This window comes from Maniola jurtina, chromosome 12, assembly GCF_905333055.1.
Source record: "Maniola jurtina chromosome 12, ilManJurt1.1, whole genome shotgun sequence".
Lineage (NCBI taxonomy): Eukaryota > Metazoa > Arthropoda > Insecta > Lepidoptera > Nymphalidae > Maniola > Maniola jurtina.
The window spans coordinates 14,964,365-14,978,431 of record NC_060040.1 but is presented as its reverse complement, the minus strand read 5'-3'; the positions used below and the strand labels follow the sequence as shown (position 1 = coordinate 14,978,431).

At 51.5% G+C, this 14,067-nt stretch overlaps 1 protein-coding gene across 4 annotated transcripts; it reads right to left on the bottom strand.

The window, feature by feature from the left end:
- Window positions 1–281: 281 nt before the first annotated feature.
- LOC123870202 (PHD and RING finger domain-containing protein 1) lies at window positions 282–14,067 on the bottom strand. 4 transcript variants are annotated; one of them, XM_045913402.1, is made up of 10 exons: window positions 13,669–14,067; window positions 13,133–13,594; window positions 12,322–12,417; window positions 9,838–10,197; window positions 8,647–9,769; window positions 7,712–8,613; window positions 5,626–7,648; window positions 5,428–5,552; window positions 1,720–1,848; window positions 282–570 (listed from the first exon to the last, which is right to left on the bottom strand). In XM_045913402.1, the coding sequence occupies exons 1-10, from the start codon at window positions 13,801–13,803 to the stop codon at window positions 466–468; spliced, it is 5,460 nt and encodes a 1,819-aa protein (XP_045769358.1). In that variant the 5' UTR covers window positions 13,804–14,067; the 3' UTR covers window positions 282–465. The 4 variants fall into 4 exon arrangements, with proteins under 4 accessions (XP_045769358.1, XP_045769359.1, XP_045769356.1 ...); XM_045913403.1 differs by having other exon boundaries at window positions 7,712–8,829; window positions 8,872–9,769; XM_045913400.1 differs by having other exon boundaries at window positions 7,712–9,769.

The following is a 14,067-nucleotide window of genomic DNA, read 5'->3' as shown; positions in this document are numbered from 1 at the left end:
AGCAACGGATTGGCCTGATTTTTTACATTGATTTAGTTAAAGGCCTGGAGGCTATCTTTTATCCCGGAAAATCTAGAGTTCCCATGGGATTTTTGAAAATCGAAATCCGCGCGGACAAAGTCGCAGGCATCAGCTAGGACTTCTACCTTTTCACGGCTCATCCACTTAACCTATTTTGAGGAAATCTGGTAGAAATAATATATAATAAGGCTACATAGGCTAGTTTTTGGTTAGGACGGTACGAGAATTTGTGGATTTTAGAGATAAGTAGAAAAAAATATTGACATGATTTAATTAAATCTATATAATAATAATTATTTTTAATTAAATAAAAATTTAAGTAAAATACATTGTACGCAGATAAATTATAATTACAATAATTTGATAGATTCTACCACGTACTTCATTACATTAGCTATGACTACTCCGCCGCGGGGCTGTCTCGCACAAGGTCCGGTGCACTCACTACGCTACTCCGAGTTTATGTTTTTTCCTGAACTTTTTGACGTACGCTTCCACGAGCGCTTGTATCTTGGTGGGGTTGATCTCGCCGGACTTGTTGTGACAGATCTGCAAACGAACCACTCATTGCACAAGGTTACACAATTTTGTGTTCTGAACCTCAAAACCCCTTATAGGATCACTTCGACTGACTGTCAAGAACTAGTTTCTTTGGAACGCGTGGAGGTATCGAGTTGAAATTCATATGAAATACTCAGGTCTGTGTACAAAGCTGTGATAGCTTAGTGGTTAGAACGTCCGCCTTCTAGTCGGAGGTCGGGGGTTCGATCCCGGGCACGCACCACTAACTTTTCAGTTAAGTGCGTTTTAAGCAATTAAATATCACTTGCTTTAATGGTGAAGGAAAACATCGTGAGGAAACCGGCATGCCTGAGAGTTATCCATGTTCTCAAACGTGTGTAAAGACCGCCAATCCGCATTGGGCCGGCATGGCAGACTATGGCCTAAACCCTTCTCATTCTGAAGGGAGACCCGTACTCAGCAGTGGGGCGGAAATGGGTTAATCACTCAAGTCTACAATCCGTAGCAGTTATGAAAAAAAAATCAAGCTTCTAGTTCTAAGTCAACACAAATAAACGATGTGGCCGTTTATGGCGCATATTTTGATATTCATGGGAATCAAAACCTATTAGAGTACAAATCGCAAGAACCATAAATGAAATTATATTACATTAAAATTTGCGATTACAAACTCATGTTTACAGTTGGAGAAGGAACGATGCAGTCTAAGATGGAAGCGGGAAGCGAGCTCATTTGGAATGGTGCGCGGTCGCTGTCGGTTCACGAAACGATTTGTGTATACGTTACCGGCGATTTTCATCTTTACCCCTTTTTGCCTAATCGAGGCCAAGATAACTTACATAAACGTTGTTCTGTTAGCCAACTTCAATGCTAAAAGACTCCTTCCCCAACTGGAGTACTTCCAAATCCCAGCTGATTGCAATACAGTCACCTAATACTCCTCGCACTCCATATATCATTACAATTGCAATGCTCCAAGCAGTTGGAGCATGAGGAACGACACAAGTTTCTTAAATAAGCCCGAAGATTCGCTCCGTCGTCCTTTTATTCAGCTTTAGCTAGCGTACTTTGATTGCGCTGCGGAGGTCGCTCCCTCATTCAGGAGCTCCTCTGCCGCGTGCCGCCTCCACTCGAGGATCTGCGCTAAACAGCCAACGAGCTGGTGTGAGAGAGTACCTTGGGCACGGCGCGCCGCAGGATGTCCTTGTACTCGTCCTTGGTGACGCGCTTCTTATTGTAGTGCGGCTTGAGCACCAGCTTCACCTCCTCCACCACGCGCTCCTGCCGGTTCAGCTTCTTGAGGAACTGAGGATACATGAACAGGTATAGTCGAGGTGAGCACGGCGACGGGTCGGATTTACAGTACTACCACAAGTCGCATTGGCAAAATACGATTGTGCAGAAAAGCGCAACCCAACGCGGACTAAAACCGAATGCACAGCAATTAACAGTTCAAACAGAAGAACAACTTTCAGAGACTGGTGCTATCGCGATATAATTAAACCAGTAGCTGAACGTGCGCTATTATTGCTTAAGATATTTTTGCGCTATTCAAAAATAAGATTTCTGCGCAGGTACATCAGCGTAACTTATAAAAGTGGTAGTACTGTAGTTTACGATGTCCAAAGAACAACAAGTTTAATTAACTATAATTCGCCAAAACAGTCAAGCGTGTGTGGTACCACGTGCAGAATGCGTTACGCACCGCCCGCCCTCGCTACTAAACAAGCAGGAAAAGCAAGCAAACAATACGCACCACAAAACTTTTAAAACAAACTCGAACAAAAACAGTGTAGTCTACATTTGCTGAGGATGCTCAGGTGTGAAGGGAAACACGTTGTCGCGGGGCGGAGGTCGGGGGTAGGAGGTCGGGGGGCGGGCGGCGCATGCTGCAGTGCTGCCATACAGATTTGTTTGGTTTGGCGGCTTATAGCGAAGTAAGCTTGTTGTTGTTTGTGTATCGCGAGTGGGCCGAGTGTGGAGGCAAGCCTCTGCTAATGTTGCTCACACATGCTTCGTCGTCTGATGCCACACAAATACGACTTTAAAACTATATGCTACTGTAAACCCCCAACTACGGTGAAACCTAAGATTGACCAAGCCATAATGGTAAATGGTAGGACTTTCACCGGCATTGCTCATGCGGTAAATCCTAGACTTTACCTCAGAGACATGCAAAGATCTGAAGAATAACTGAACCAGAAAGAAATCTCAGCACCCCGACTCCAGCAATTTGCATACAAAGTGTTAGACTACAGGCCCATGTTCAAAAATGGATGGGTCATATGAACCACCAGGTGACGTATACAGGACGATATTAGAGCATAAAATAATAAGATTCAGCACTATGCCGTCACTTGTAAGCTGTCCAACAGAGTGCTGATGAGAATTGAAAAGTGCAGGTAGAGTGAGTACATTTTGGTCATATATTTTTGTACGGCATTTTTACCATCGATAGATCCATGAAAAATAATAAGAAAGCGCGCAGTGCCGTAAAAAAATGGTGCGCCACAAAGTCAGTAAATTTTTTGATTTTCTTACAATTTCCAGGGTAAATTTGGTCATTTAATTCTGTACGGCACTAGTTTCATACTGTTTCAATACAGCCTCTAATCCATTATTCCGCAACGCCGTACAAAAATCATGCGACAAGGGGAAAAAATTGAGGGTAGCAACCCCCTCTCTTTCCGTGGTCCGGGGGGTGATTTGAGAAAGTACGGCTTTGGTTCCAAAACATTATCTAGCACTCAAAAGTACTATTAAAAATAATGCCGTCAAAAAATTAGTGTTCATTTGAATGTGTATCAATAATTATCTTAATTTCATGGTATACTTAATTTTTAAAGCTGTAAAATCATTTGAATCTGTACGGCAACTTTTTTTTAACATGATAGTGTAAAATACTATTGTTATATAGTATTGCCGTTCAAAAGAAACTGTTCTAAAAAAAATATAGAGAAATACAAAAACTGAAATTTTTCAAATTATTGCAAAAGTTTAAATATTCATAGATTAATAAAATATAGCAATTTTCTAAGCTTTTCCCTTGTTTTAAATAGTATTAAGATAAATAAATTAGGAAAAAATTATGCCGTACATTTTAATGCAGACCATATCTTTTAGGCTGATGAAAATGACGCTACCATTTTAAGGGTGTAGTACTTGGCCATCTGATACTGTACGGCATTAACATATTTTTGAAGAGAACAATTGATAATATGATAAAATCACTATGCCGTCTAACTGAAGTGAACGGGTGTGTATATAATATCCACATCCCCTACAAACCTTTGGACCAACGAAAATGTACGGCATGTAAAAAAATATTATCTATGCATAAAACACTTTCAAAATAAATTAATTTTATGTTGTTTCAAATCATCCCCTGGACCACGGAAAGAGAGGGGGTTGCTACCCTCAATTTTTTCCCCTTGTCGCATGATTTTTGTACGGCGTTGCGGAATAATGGATTAGAGGCTGTATTGAAACAGTATGAAACTAGTGCCGTACAGAATTAAATGACCAAATTTACCCTGGAAATTGTAAGAAAATCAAAAAATTTACTGACTTTGTGGCGCACCATTTTTTTACGGCACTGCGCGCTTTCTTATTATTTTTCATGGATCTATCGATGGTAAAAATGCCGTACAAAAATATATGACCAAAATGTACTCACTCTACCTGCACTTTTGAATTCTCACCAGCACTCTGTTGGACAGCTTACAAGTGACGGCATAGTGCTGAATCTTATTATTTTATGCTCTAATATCGTCCTGTATACGTCACCTGGTGGTTCATATGACCCATCCATTTTTGAACATGGGCCTGTAGTCTATGTTTTATTTTTGTAAAGCGCGAAGCCTCTCGCGAAGGAAGCCCTGGGTGAAATGAAAGGGAAGGGCGAGCTAGCGAGCCAACGACATCCGCGGTGAAACCATGGTAGAGCAGATAAAGCTGAACGAAGGAACGACGGAGCGAGTCTTCTGGCGTAAACCATTTAAAAAAATGCCCATTCAAACTTATTTGCGTCTCTGAGGCACCAAGTAAATGCTGGTAAAAGCCTGCAATTAACGACTAATTACTGTCCAAGAACACTTCCGACTTTTACAATTAAGACTGATAAATTTTAGGTTTTACGGGAAATTCCTAGGATTTACGTAGTTCGAACTTTTGGAAAGAAGAAAAACAAAACGTTTGTTTATAAGTTATCACTAACACGTTGGTTTTACAGTAACATCACACGCTCATTTCCTTGGGCAGGTGTTACTGCTACGTAGGGACCACTACCAGTATTATTTTGACAACCTTATACTATACATGCAAGCAGCGGCCGGCAAGAGTGTGTGAAAATCCATATCTGTCGTGGTTTAGCGGCCATATAAATTACATAGTAAACTCATATATCGTGTGTGTGTGTGTCTGAAAAAGGTACAATCTTTTCCTCCGAAACATGGCAACCAAGTAGGTAATTTATCAAAGGTTTTATTTAAACGAACTGGCTTGTAAATAGAAAGCTATTTATGAAAAAAAAATGAACTAGGCATTGATGGGCTTACGTATGTGCGCCTCGGCCCAAATTTAGCATGTTGATTTACGTTCGTCCACCAATGCCTCTTTTGCTGGCCCTGCAGTAATGTACTATTGGTCAATGAAAACCTTTTTTGGACCTATTTTCTGAAAAACTAAAAAAAAATATAAAATATATATCCTGGGTATATAATTTGCGATGCGAGGTCAGTTGACCGTGGTTGCACCGGTATGGTACTGAACTGTATTTTGGCTTGATCGTGTCTATCGAGTCGGAACGTTTTTCAGAAAATACATCCCGCTAGGCTCGGTCGCATGCAACGTTACAAAGGAAGGTAAAACAAAACGGAGTATTACTTCAAGTTGGCTCGGTTCGCGCCAACCCACCTTGCTCTTGACCTGCAGCTCCACGGCCGAGCTGGGCAGCTCGTCCAGGATCTTCAGGTTGTCGTCGTCCAGCTTCACGCCCACCTGCGTTTTACCTGCACAGAGAGCGGGCGGTGAGTGTGGACGGGGCGGGGAGCGGGGCGGGGGGCGGCGCGGCGGGCGGCGTACCTCGCTTGCGGCGCACGGCGCGGCGCGGCGGCGGCTCGAACAGCTCGCCGAAGTCGCTGGAGCCGGGCGAGTAGGGCGAGGCGCCGTCGTCGCGCGGCAGGCGCGCCGCCTGCATGGGCTTGACGGGGTTGGACTTGATGGGCGAAGGCTTGCCCGGGAACAGCTTGGGCGGCGCGCGCGTGGGCGACGGCAGCACGATGCGGGGCGCGGGCGGCGCCTCCGCCTCCTCCGCGTCGCGCGTCGACTGCAGCAGCGCCATCACCTTCTCCACGGGCGTGAGCGGGCGGCGCGCCAGCACGTCGTCGGCCGACAGGTTGCTGCGCTGCGCCGCCTCCAGCGTCATGTGCGGGCGCGCGGGCGACGGCGGCGCGGCGGCGGGCGGCGACGGCGAGCGCGTGGGCTCGAACGGGTCGTAGGCGTCGGGCGAGGGTGCAGCGGCGGGCGCGGGCGAGGGCGCGGGCGCGGGCGCGGCGGGCTCGGGCGGCGTCTTGGGCCCCGCGGCCGGCTCGGGAGGCGGCGCGGGCGCGGGCGGCGCGGCGGGCGGCTCGCCCGGCTCGCTGTCGCTCAGCACGATCACGTTTCTGGGCGACGGCGTGAGCTCGCGGAAGGGCGAGCGCTCCAGGTCGATGATGGCCACGGGCTTGGGCGCGTCATCAGGCGCGGCGGCCAGGCGGCGGCGGCGGCGGCGCTCGCGGCGCGAGTCGCGGCGGCGGCGGCGCGCGCCCTCCTCGCCGCGCTCCTGCTCTTTGAAGCTCACGCTGACGAGGATGTTGTCGCCCGACGTGAACACCTCCTTGGAGGGCCCGACCGCGTCGCGCACGCGCCGCCGCCGCTCGGGGTCGCGGCGGCGGCGCGGCGACGGCGAGGGCGCGGGCTCGGGCGGCGGCGTGCGCGGCGACGGTGGCCGTGACGCGGGCGACGGCGACGCGCCGCGGCTGACGGTGCGTCGCCGTTTGCGTGCGGGCGATGGCGGAGCGCGGCGTGTTGCCCGGGCGCGCTTCTTCTTCTTGGTCGTGCGACGCGGCGGGCTGCGTGCGGCGGGCGAGGCGGAGCGGCGACGCTTGCGGCGGCGCGGGGACAGCAACGGCGTGCCGGAGCGGCGGCGCGCGGGTGACGCGGAGCGGCGGCGCAGGGGCGACGCGGAGCGTCGAGAGCGGGGCGGCGAGCGGCGGGCGCGGGGCGGGGAGGGCGAGCGCGCACGCGGTACGCTGCCGCGGCGCGAGGAGGACTTGCGGCCGAGCGCGGAGCGGCGACCGCGGGACGGCGACCGGCGCGGCGGGGAGGGCGATCGGCGCCGGGAGATGGACCGCCGAAGCCTCGCGGGCGACTTCCTTCCCCGGGACGGTGACCGGCGGAATCCCGAGAGCGACCGGCGGACCTTCGACGCGGATCGCCGGAGCCTCGCGGGCGACGGGCGCGGCCGGGAGAGCGAGCGGCGCGGCCGGGAGGGCGAGCGGCGGGAGAAGGAGCGGCGGGACGGCGAGCGGCGCGCGGGCGATGCAGAGCGCGGCGGCGGCGAGGGCGAGGGCGAGCGCGCGCGCGGCGACACGTCGCGGCCGAAGGCGTCCTTGAGCTTGCGGCGCTTCTCGGACACAACGGAGCGCACGTCGTAGCGCTCGAGGTCCTTGCGCTTGTCGCGGCGGCGGCGCGCGCGCTCGGCGTCGGCGGAGCGGCGCTCGCGCTTGTCGTCGCGCTCGCGCTCGCGGTAGTTGCGCTCTTTGCCGCTCTTGCTGAGCTTCTTGAAGGCCACGTCGGCCTTCTTCTTGGCCTTGGCCTTGTCCTTGGGCTCGCGCTTGGAGTCCTTCTTCTTCTTCTTCTTGTCGGGCTGGCGGCGGCGCGGCGCGGCGGGCGCGGGCGCCTCGGGCTCGGACGGCAGCGCGTCGTCGTCGGAGATGAGCTCGGTGTCGCGCAGCGCGTCCTCGGCCGGCCGGTTCTCGTCGAGACACGGCGTGTAGCTGCGCTCGTCCTCCGTCTCGCTGATGGACTCGGTCATCTTCTCCACGGCGTCGTCCTCGCGCTCGGCGCGAGGCGAGTGCGGCGAGCGCGGCGAGTGCGCCGAGTGCGGCGAGCGAGGCTCCGACTCCGGCTCGCGCGAGGACGAGTCGCCGGCGTCGTCGCCCTCGCCCGCCGCGTCGTCCGTCTTGTCGTTTGCTAAATTTTCATTGTTGTTCTCCTCGGCCTTCTCAAAATCGACCTTGTCTTCGTCGTGTTCGTGTCGGGCGCGCTCCTCGGACTCGGCAGGCTCCTCGACTCGGGGGGAAGCTGCTTTCTCGTATTGACTGTCGCCATTTATGTTATCTTTGAAACTTGACTTGTTCAAACTCTGAATACTTTCGTCGCATTCGTCGCTGGCACCCTTCAGTTTAGTTTCGTCGTCGACTCTTTCGACGGCCTCCTTCTCCAGCGCGCTAACTCCGGAGGGCTGGGGCTGGGCGGGCGCGTCGTCGGCGTCCTGGCTGGCCTCCTCGTCGTCGTACAGCGTGATCTGCCTCTTGATCAGAGAGGGTGTGTTCAGTTTTATTTTGATGGGATCGCGCTTGTTGACCGTGATGGGGCATCGCTTGGACACCTTCTCCTTGTACTCCTCCTCGGATTTCTTCTTCTCATCATAGTCATCACCGGAGGCGGCGGTGTCGGGCGGCGTGCGCTCGTCAGGCGTGGGCGGCGTGCGCTCGTCGGGCGTGGGCGGCGTGCGTTCGTCGGGCGTGGCCGGCGAGCGCGATGGCGGCGAGTCGTCCTGCTGTACGAGGTTCGCGAGGCCGTCGGGCGCGCGCGCGCTCGCCGCGTCATCGTTCAGCGCGCTGCTGCTGGCGATGTGCACGCTGGCCGCGGAGTAGATGGAGAAGTTGGGGCAGTCACCATCCGACTCGTCGTCGCTGCGCTCGGCGGCGGGTGCCAGCGCGCTGCGGTGCTCGCTCAGCACCTGGCGCACCGCCGAGTCCAGCACGCCGGCGGCGAGGTCGAGGCCGGGCGGCGTCAGCGCGGGCGGCGGCGGCGCGGGCGGCGTGGGCGGCGCGGGCGCGGCGTCGTCGCCGCTGTCGTCGTCGTCGTGCGTGGGCTCGGTGGGGTCGTACTTCTCCGTGTCGATGACGAGACCGGAGTCGCTGCGCTCGTCCTCCGAGCGGTCAGGCTCCGCCGTCTTCGGGAAGCTGAACACGGGTGGCTCGGCGAGAGGGCGATACGCCGGCGGCGCGGCACGGCGCGCGAAGGCGTCCGCGACCGGGCTTGTCGGCGGCATTTGGCCCATGCGCATGTCTACGGGATTCTCGAAGCCGCCGAACGAGTGGCGCGCCTGCGCAGGCGGCGCGTCAGCGCGCGGTGCGTAGGGCTGCCATGCACCGGGCCCGTAGCGCGCCGGCGTCTGGTCGGCGGCGCGCTGCACGGGGAAGGGGCGCGGCTCGGGCGCCGGGCGCCGGCGGCCGAAGAAGGCATCGTCGGACGCGTACTGCGGGCGGCGCGGGAACGAGTCGTAGTAGTCGACGTCGTCGCGGCGCGCGTCGCTGGCGCCGCCGTAGCCACCGAGCCCGGCGCGCGCAGCCGGCGCGTCGTAGCCGCCGCCGCGGTTGAAGTCGGCGGTCTGGTCACGGCGGTAGGCGCCGCGGTAGCCGCCGCCCCAGCCGCCGGCGCGCCCACCACCCGGGTGCGAAGGCGCCTGGCGCGCGGGCGCGCTCGCCGTGGCCGGGTCCACACGGTCGGCGCGCGGCGGCGCGGCGGGCGGCAGCTGCACGCTTACGGCACCGTCGGCGGAGAGGCGCAGCACGGCGCGCTTGGAGTGCAGCAGCGTCTGGCGCTCCAGGATGTCGGCCAGCAGGTCGGGCGCGGCGGCGGCGTGCGGCGGGGACGGCGCGGCCGCCAGCTTGCGGCGCGCCTGACGGTAGGCGCTGAGCGCGGCGGCCGGACGGCGCGCGACCGCTGCGGCGGCGTCCTCGGAGACGGCGTCGCCGTCGTCGGAGAAGTAGTCCAGTTCGTTGGGATCGCCGAGCAGACTCAGCGTCGGGATGCCGGCGCGGCGGCGGCTCACGGCCAGCGCGCCGGCGGGCGCGGGCGCGAGGGCCGGCTCGGCGTGCAGCGTGGCGAGGCGCGCGCGCACGCTGGCGAGCACGTGCGAGCGCCGCGCCGCCGTGCGCGGCTGCCGCCGCTTGACCTGCAACGAGACGGCTCATGACACAGCTCCCTCGCGCGAACGTCTTCCGCCGCTCGGTCGGTACGTACCCTTCTCTTCTTCACCTTCCTCGTGACCTTTTTCGTGATGGGAAACTTGCCATTCTCTTGCACTTCATACTCTATGACTACCGTCTTGGCTCTTCTCCGCTTGTACTTCCGCCGGGCGGTGGGCCGGCGCCGGGCCGCGGCGGGCGCGGCGGCGGGCGCGGCGCGCGACGTGGAGGGCTGGTCAAGGCGGCGCAGCGAGCGGCGCGCGGCGCGCGGGGCGCGGCGCAGCGCGGAGGGGCGCGGCGCTGTGGGCGGCGACGTCTCCAGGAACTCGCCGATGATGTCCTCCACTTCGGACAGGTTGATGGCCGCGTCGTCGGTGTCCCGACAGTTGGGACAGAGCCACATGTCTGGAGGAATCTAAAAACATATTTCACAATATGGAAATACGGAAACACAATACGGCCAAGTGCGAGTCGGACCCGCGCATCGTACTCGGGTACCTTTACAGGTTCCTTACTCAGGTATTTTTTCCGGCATTTTGCAAGATAAATAAAAAAAGGCTATTATACGTAAAAATAAATAAAAATTTGTTTTAGACAGGTAAAACCCTTTCATATGAGCCCCACTTGGTATAGTAATATTCTTACTTTGAAAATTGAAAATACTAATTATTATTATTATTTGTTCATGAACACATTTTAATTTTTTTTGTGATGTACCCACAAATTCATGGATTTCAGATTTTTTGCTTTACCTATTTTTATTTCAAAATTCAAATTATTTTTATTCAATTAAACTTTTACAAGTGCTTTTGAATCGTCAAAATAATCTACCACTGGTTCGGAATGCCGTTCCTACCGAGAAGAACCAGCAAGAAACTCGGCGGTTGCTCTTTTCAAGTATTCAATTTACAATAATATGCCAATAATTTATTTATTTAATTACAGACTTAATAAGAAGTGAACATTTTACACCAAACTTGAACTTAAACCGAAGCACTAGGTAAAAACTGAGACTGGTGTTTGCAATTGTGTTATTGGCAGCCCACATAGGCCGTAGTCTGTGCTACGACTGACAAAAGTTATCCGCATTAAAAGATTAATTTATTTTAAGACTTAAAAATCCATGGCTATTAATAATTCATACAAACCTATGCTTACATTTTTTTTATTAAGTGTACTTTGTTTCTTTAATCAGGAATTCAATTTAAAATTATTTTGTAGTCTTAAGTTGATATTTCTTATTTAATATGGTTATATTGTATGAAAATAAATTTAATCATATTATAGTTATAGATATTGTAATAGTTAAAGTATATTTCAAATATTTGCTATAATCAAGTAAACACAAGAATCTTCTTGTGTCTTTGTTTCATACTTTAATGACGTTAAGTTTGGTTTACAATGATAAAATTTTTGCGTAACTGGTAACGAACATGTATAATTATGCCTTTATTCATATACAGTACTTTTACAGAGTTCCAGTATGTTACAGAATTTCCAGTATGTTACAGAATTTCCAGTGTGTTAGGTATGTTACATTTTCTAGTGTGTTATGGTACAAACTTTATGTACCACACCCAAGTAGGTAGCTTTTCTTTTTATTAAACAATTTAAAAATGGTGCTAAACCATTGCTAAGCTTATGAAAATGTCCACATACCACTGAGTTTAGTACATTATAATTTATAATTCAATGCCACACACAAAATTTTCATTACCCTACACACATTTTTAAAACTTTTTAAAAGAGGTTTCATTTGCATATAAAATAATAAAATCATGAAACACTTATGTTAGTGTGCATTTAAAGAACCTCATTAGCAGTATCACACTGTCCAGCAATTTGTATTCTTGTCTTGTTGGAACTCCCTTCACCGGTCACCCTCAACCTCCTTCACAGTAAGCTGAGTGTTTGCATTCAGCAGCCTACAAGGTAGTGTACTTTATGAATTTGTTAGTGATTCTCTCACATACTTGTAATTCGGATTTAACTACAGTTTTTAAAGATGGGCTGGGCATGGCTGGGGCATATAGGTCGCCTGAAATGATAACTTATGACAGTAGTGGTGCAAGTTTGACACATACCTCTTTTTTTTCTCATCTGGTTTTACAAAGATTAGCCAAAGTCAAGTTTGTAAATTTATAACAAGTTAGTTAAACTATACAAGTATGGACCCCGTCTGTGCCGGCGCTCGCCGACATACGCACTGCACCCCCTTAGAGTGCTTTCCAGTCAGTTTTAACAAAAATAAAAACACTCCAAAAAGGCAGAGCACGACCGCCAGCTAACACAAGCACAGACAAAGTCTGACACATACCTTTGGAAGTGGAACTCGGTTGAAATGCACGGTAAGTTGTGTTAAGTTTTTAGTATTAAGTTTTAGTGATCTTTATTTTTTAAGCTGAGTACTTAGTATTAGTTACTGTTAGTTGTACTTAGTATTACTACTTAGTTAATATGTTAGTAGTTAGTCATGGTCCCAATTAGAAGAATATTTATTTTTACTTATTTATTTAATTAAATTGAATGAGCAGAGTACCTCGGTGAGAGGTGGTGAGAGGCACTGCATGTGGTAGCCCAGGTCGCAGCGGTCGCACAGCAGCATGGTCTCCTCGCCCTCCGCACTGCTACACACCTGCAACACAACACACTCTCACTCCACACACAGCCTGCCTCTTATAAATAAGTTATGCAACAACCAAAGGCTCACAAAAAATAAGCTTCTTGGTATTTATTTCTATTTTTATGGTTCCATACCTAAAAGGAAAAACAGAACCCTTATAGGGTCACTTTGTTGTCTGCCTGTCTGTCCAACTGTCGTGTCTGTCAAGGTACTTCCCATTGACCTTGAATCATGAGATTTGGCAGGAAGGTAGCACAATGGAAAAATTCCAAAATCGTGAGTTTGTGGTTATATCACACAAAAAAATTAAAATGTGTTCACGATAAAAATAATTTACTAAATCATATAATACAAATGGTGCAGTCCATCATTTACTTGCAGTGTTCTACACAAGTGTTAGGTATTCCTTGTTTAATGGTACAGAACCCACTGTGAGCAAAACCTACTCACACTTGACTGGTTTTCTTATTATAATTAAAACAATTATTTGACCTTAACTTAGGATATACTATACTAACTATATAAATTATGTTACACATTCAATAATTGACACTAACTCAGTTTTATGTACTTCAAAATGATTGAAATTGATATATTGAAAACACAGGGAGAATGTTCACAGTGTGTGTCACCATTATGTTATACCAAAATAAATAAAGCTTAGCTGGAGTAGTTATCAGCAAAGAAGTTGTGCCTCAGCTCTGCCAGCAAGCTTCTGGCCACTCACCTCGCACACTGTCAGCTCCTCAATCATAACAAATGTGTCCACTGACGAGCGACGCTGCACCTGCACTGGCTGCGTGCGTACCACTCGGCCGCCCATGCAGGCTCGCACCACTATTGAGTTAAACAGCATTCTGTCCACTGGACAAGTGTTCACATTTTTCGACCACTCTAAAATACAGTCCAAGCAAAATATGTGTTCACAACTCTCGGGGATCCCCACTTCTTGATCGGTGAAGCGCAGGAGACATATGGAGCACTTGTCGGAGTTGCCCTCCGAGCTGTCGGACGAGAAACCCGATGGCTTGGCGGCGGCCGGAGCGGCGCCCGAGCGCTCCGAACCCCAGCCCGAGCTGTCGCTCTCGGCGTCCGAGTCCTTCAGCTTGGGCAGCGTGCGCCGGCGCCGCGTCCCCGCGCGGAACACGGAGCTGCCGCTGCTGTCGTTCCCGTCGTCGTCGCTGAGTATCTGAAAACCAGCAGAGTATGAACATCCGCATCGCGGCCGGGCCGAGTAACGCGCGAGAAGCTACACTGCAATACCCTCAGCTTCTTCCTCCTCGACCCCGCCACGCCGACCGTCTCGTCGCTGTCCGAGTCAGACGACGACGACACGACGACCACTCGCTTGATCTTCCGCTTCGGCCGCGGCGGGGAGTCGTCACCTTCATCACTCATTCTACACAGTGCACAGCGCGAGCGAGTAAGAGCCCTAATATGCGCGACTCTCGACACGAACAAACCCGCAAAGGTGTAAATGACCTTTGCCTATCGACTTTTACGACATCTGAGAAGAAACTTTTAGAATTCATTCAGTTTAATATTATAAATAATAGATGAAAACTTTTAAACTGCACATAAATATGGCATACGCGTTAAATATCAAGTATTTTTATATTTTGACAGCAAGCCGCTTTCAATGGGTAGTCAGCCATTTTCAAC

Bases quoted from the DNA above. Each gene is read 5' to 3' on its own strand.
- LOC123870202 (XM_045913400.1), bottom strand. From the start codon at position 13,803: ATGAGTGATGAAGGTGACGACTCCCCGCCGCGGCCGAAGCGGAAGATC. The intron at 13,595-13,668 runs GTATTGCAGTGT...GCTGGTTTTCAG, and splicing joins CGAGGAGGAAGAAGCTGAGG to ATACTCAGCGACGACGACGG. The intron at 7,649-7,711 runs CCGGAGTCGGAG...CACTCGCCTCGC, and splicing joins GCGACTCGTCCTCGCGCGAG to GCCGAGCGCGAGGACGACGC.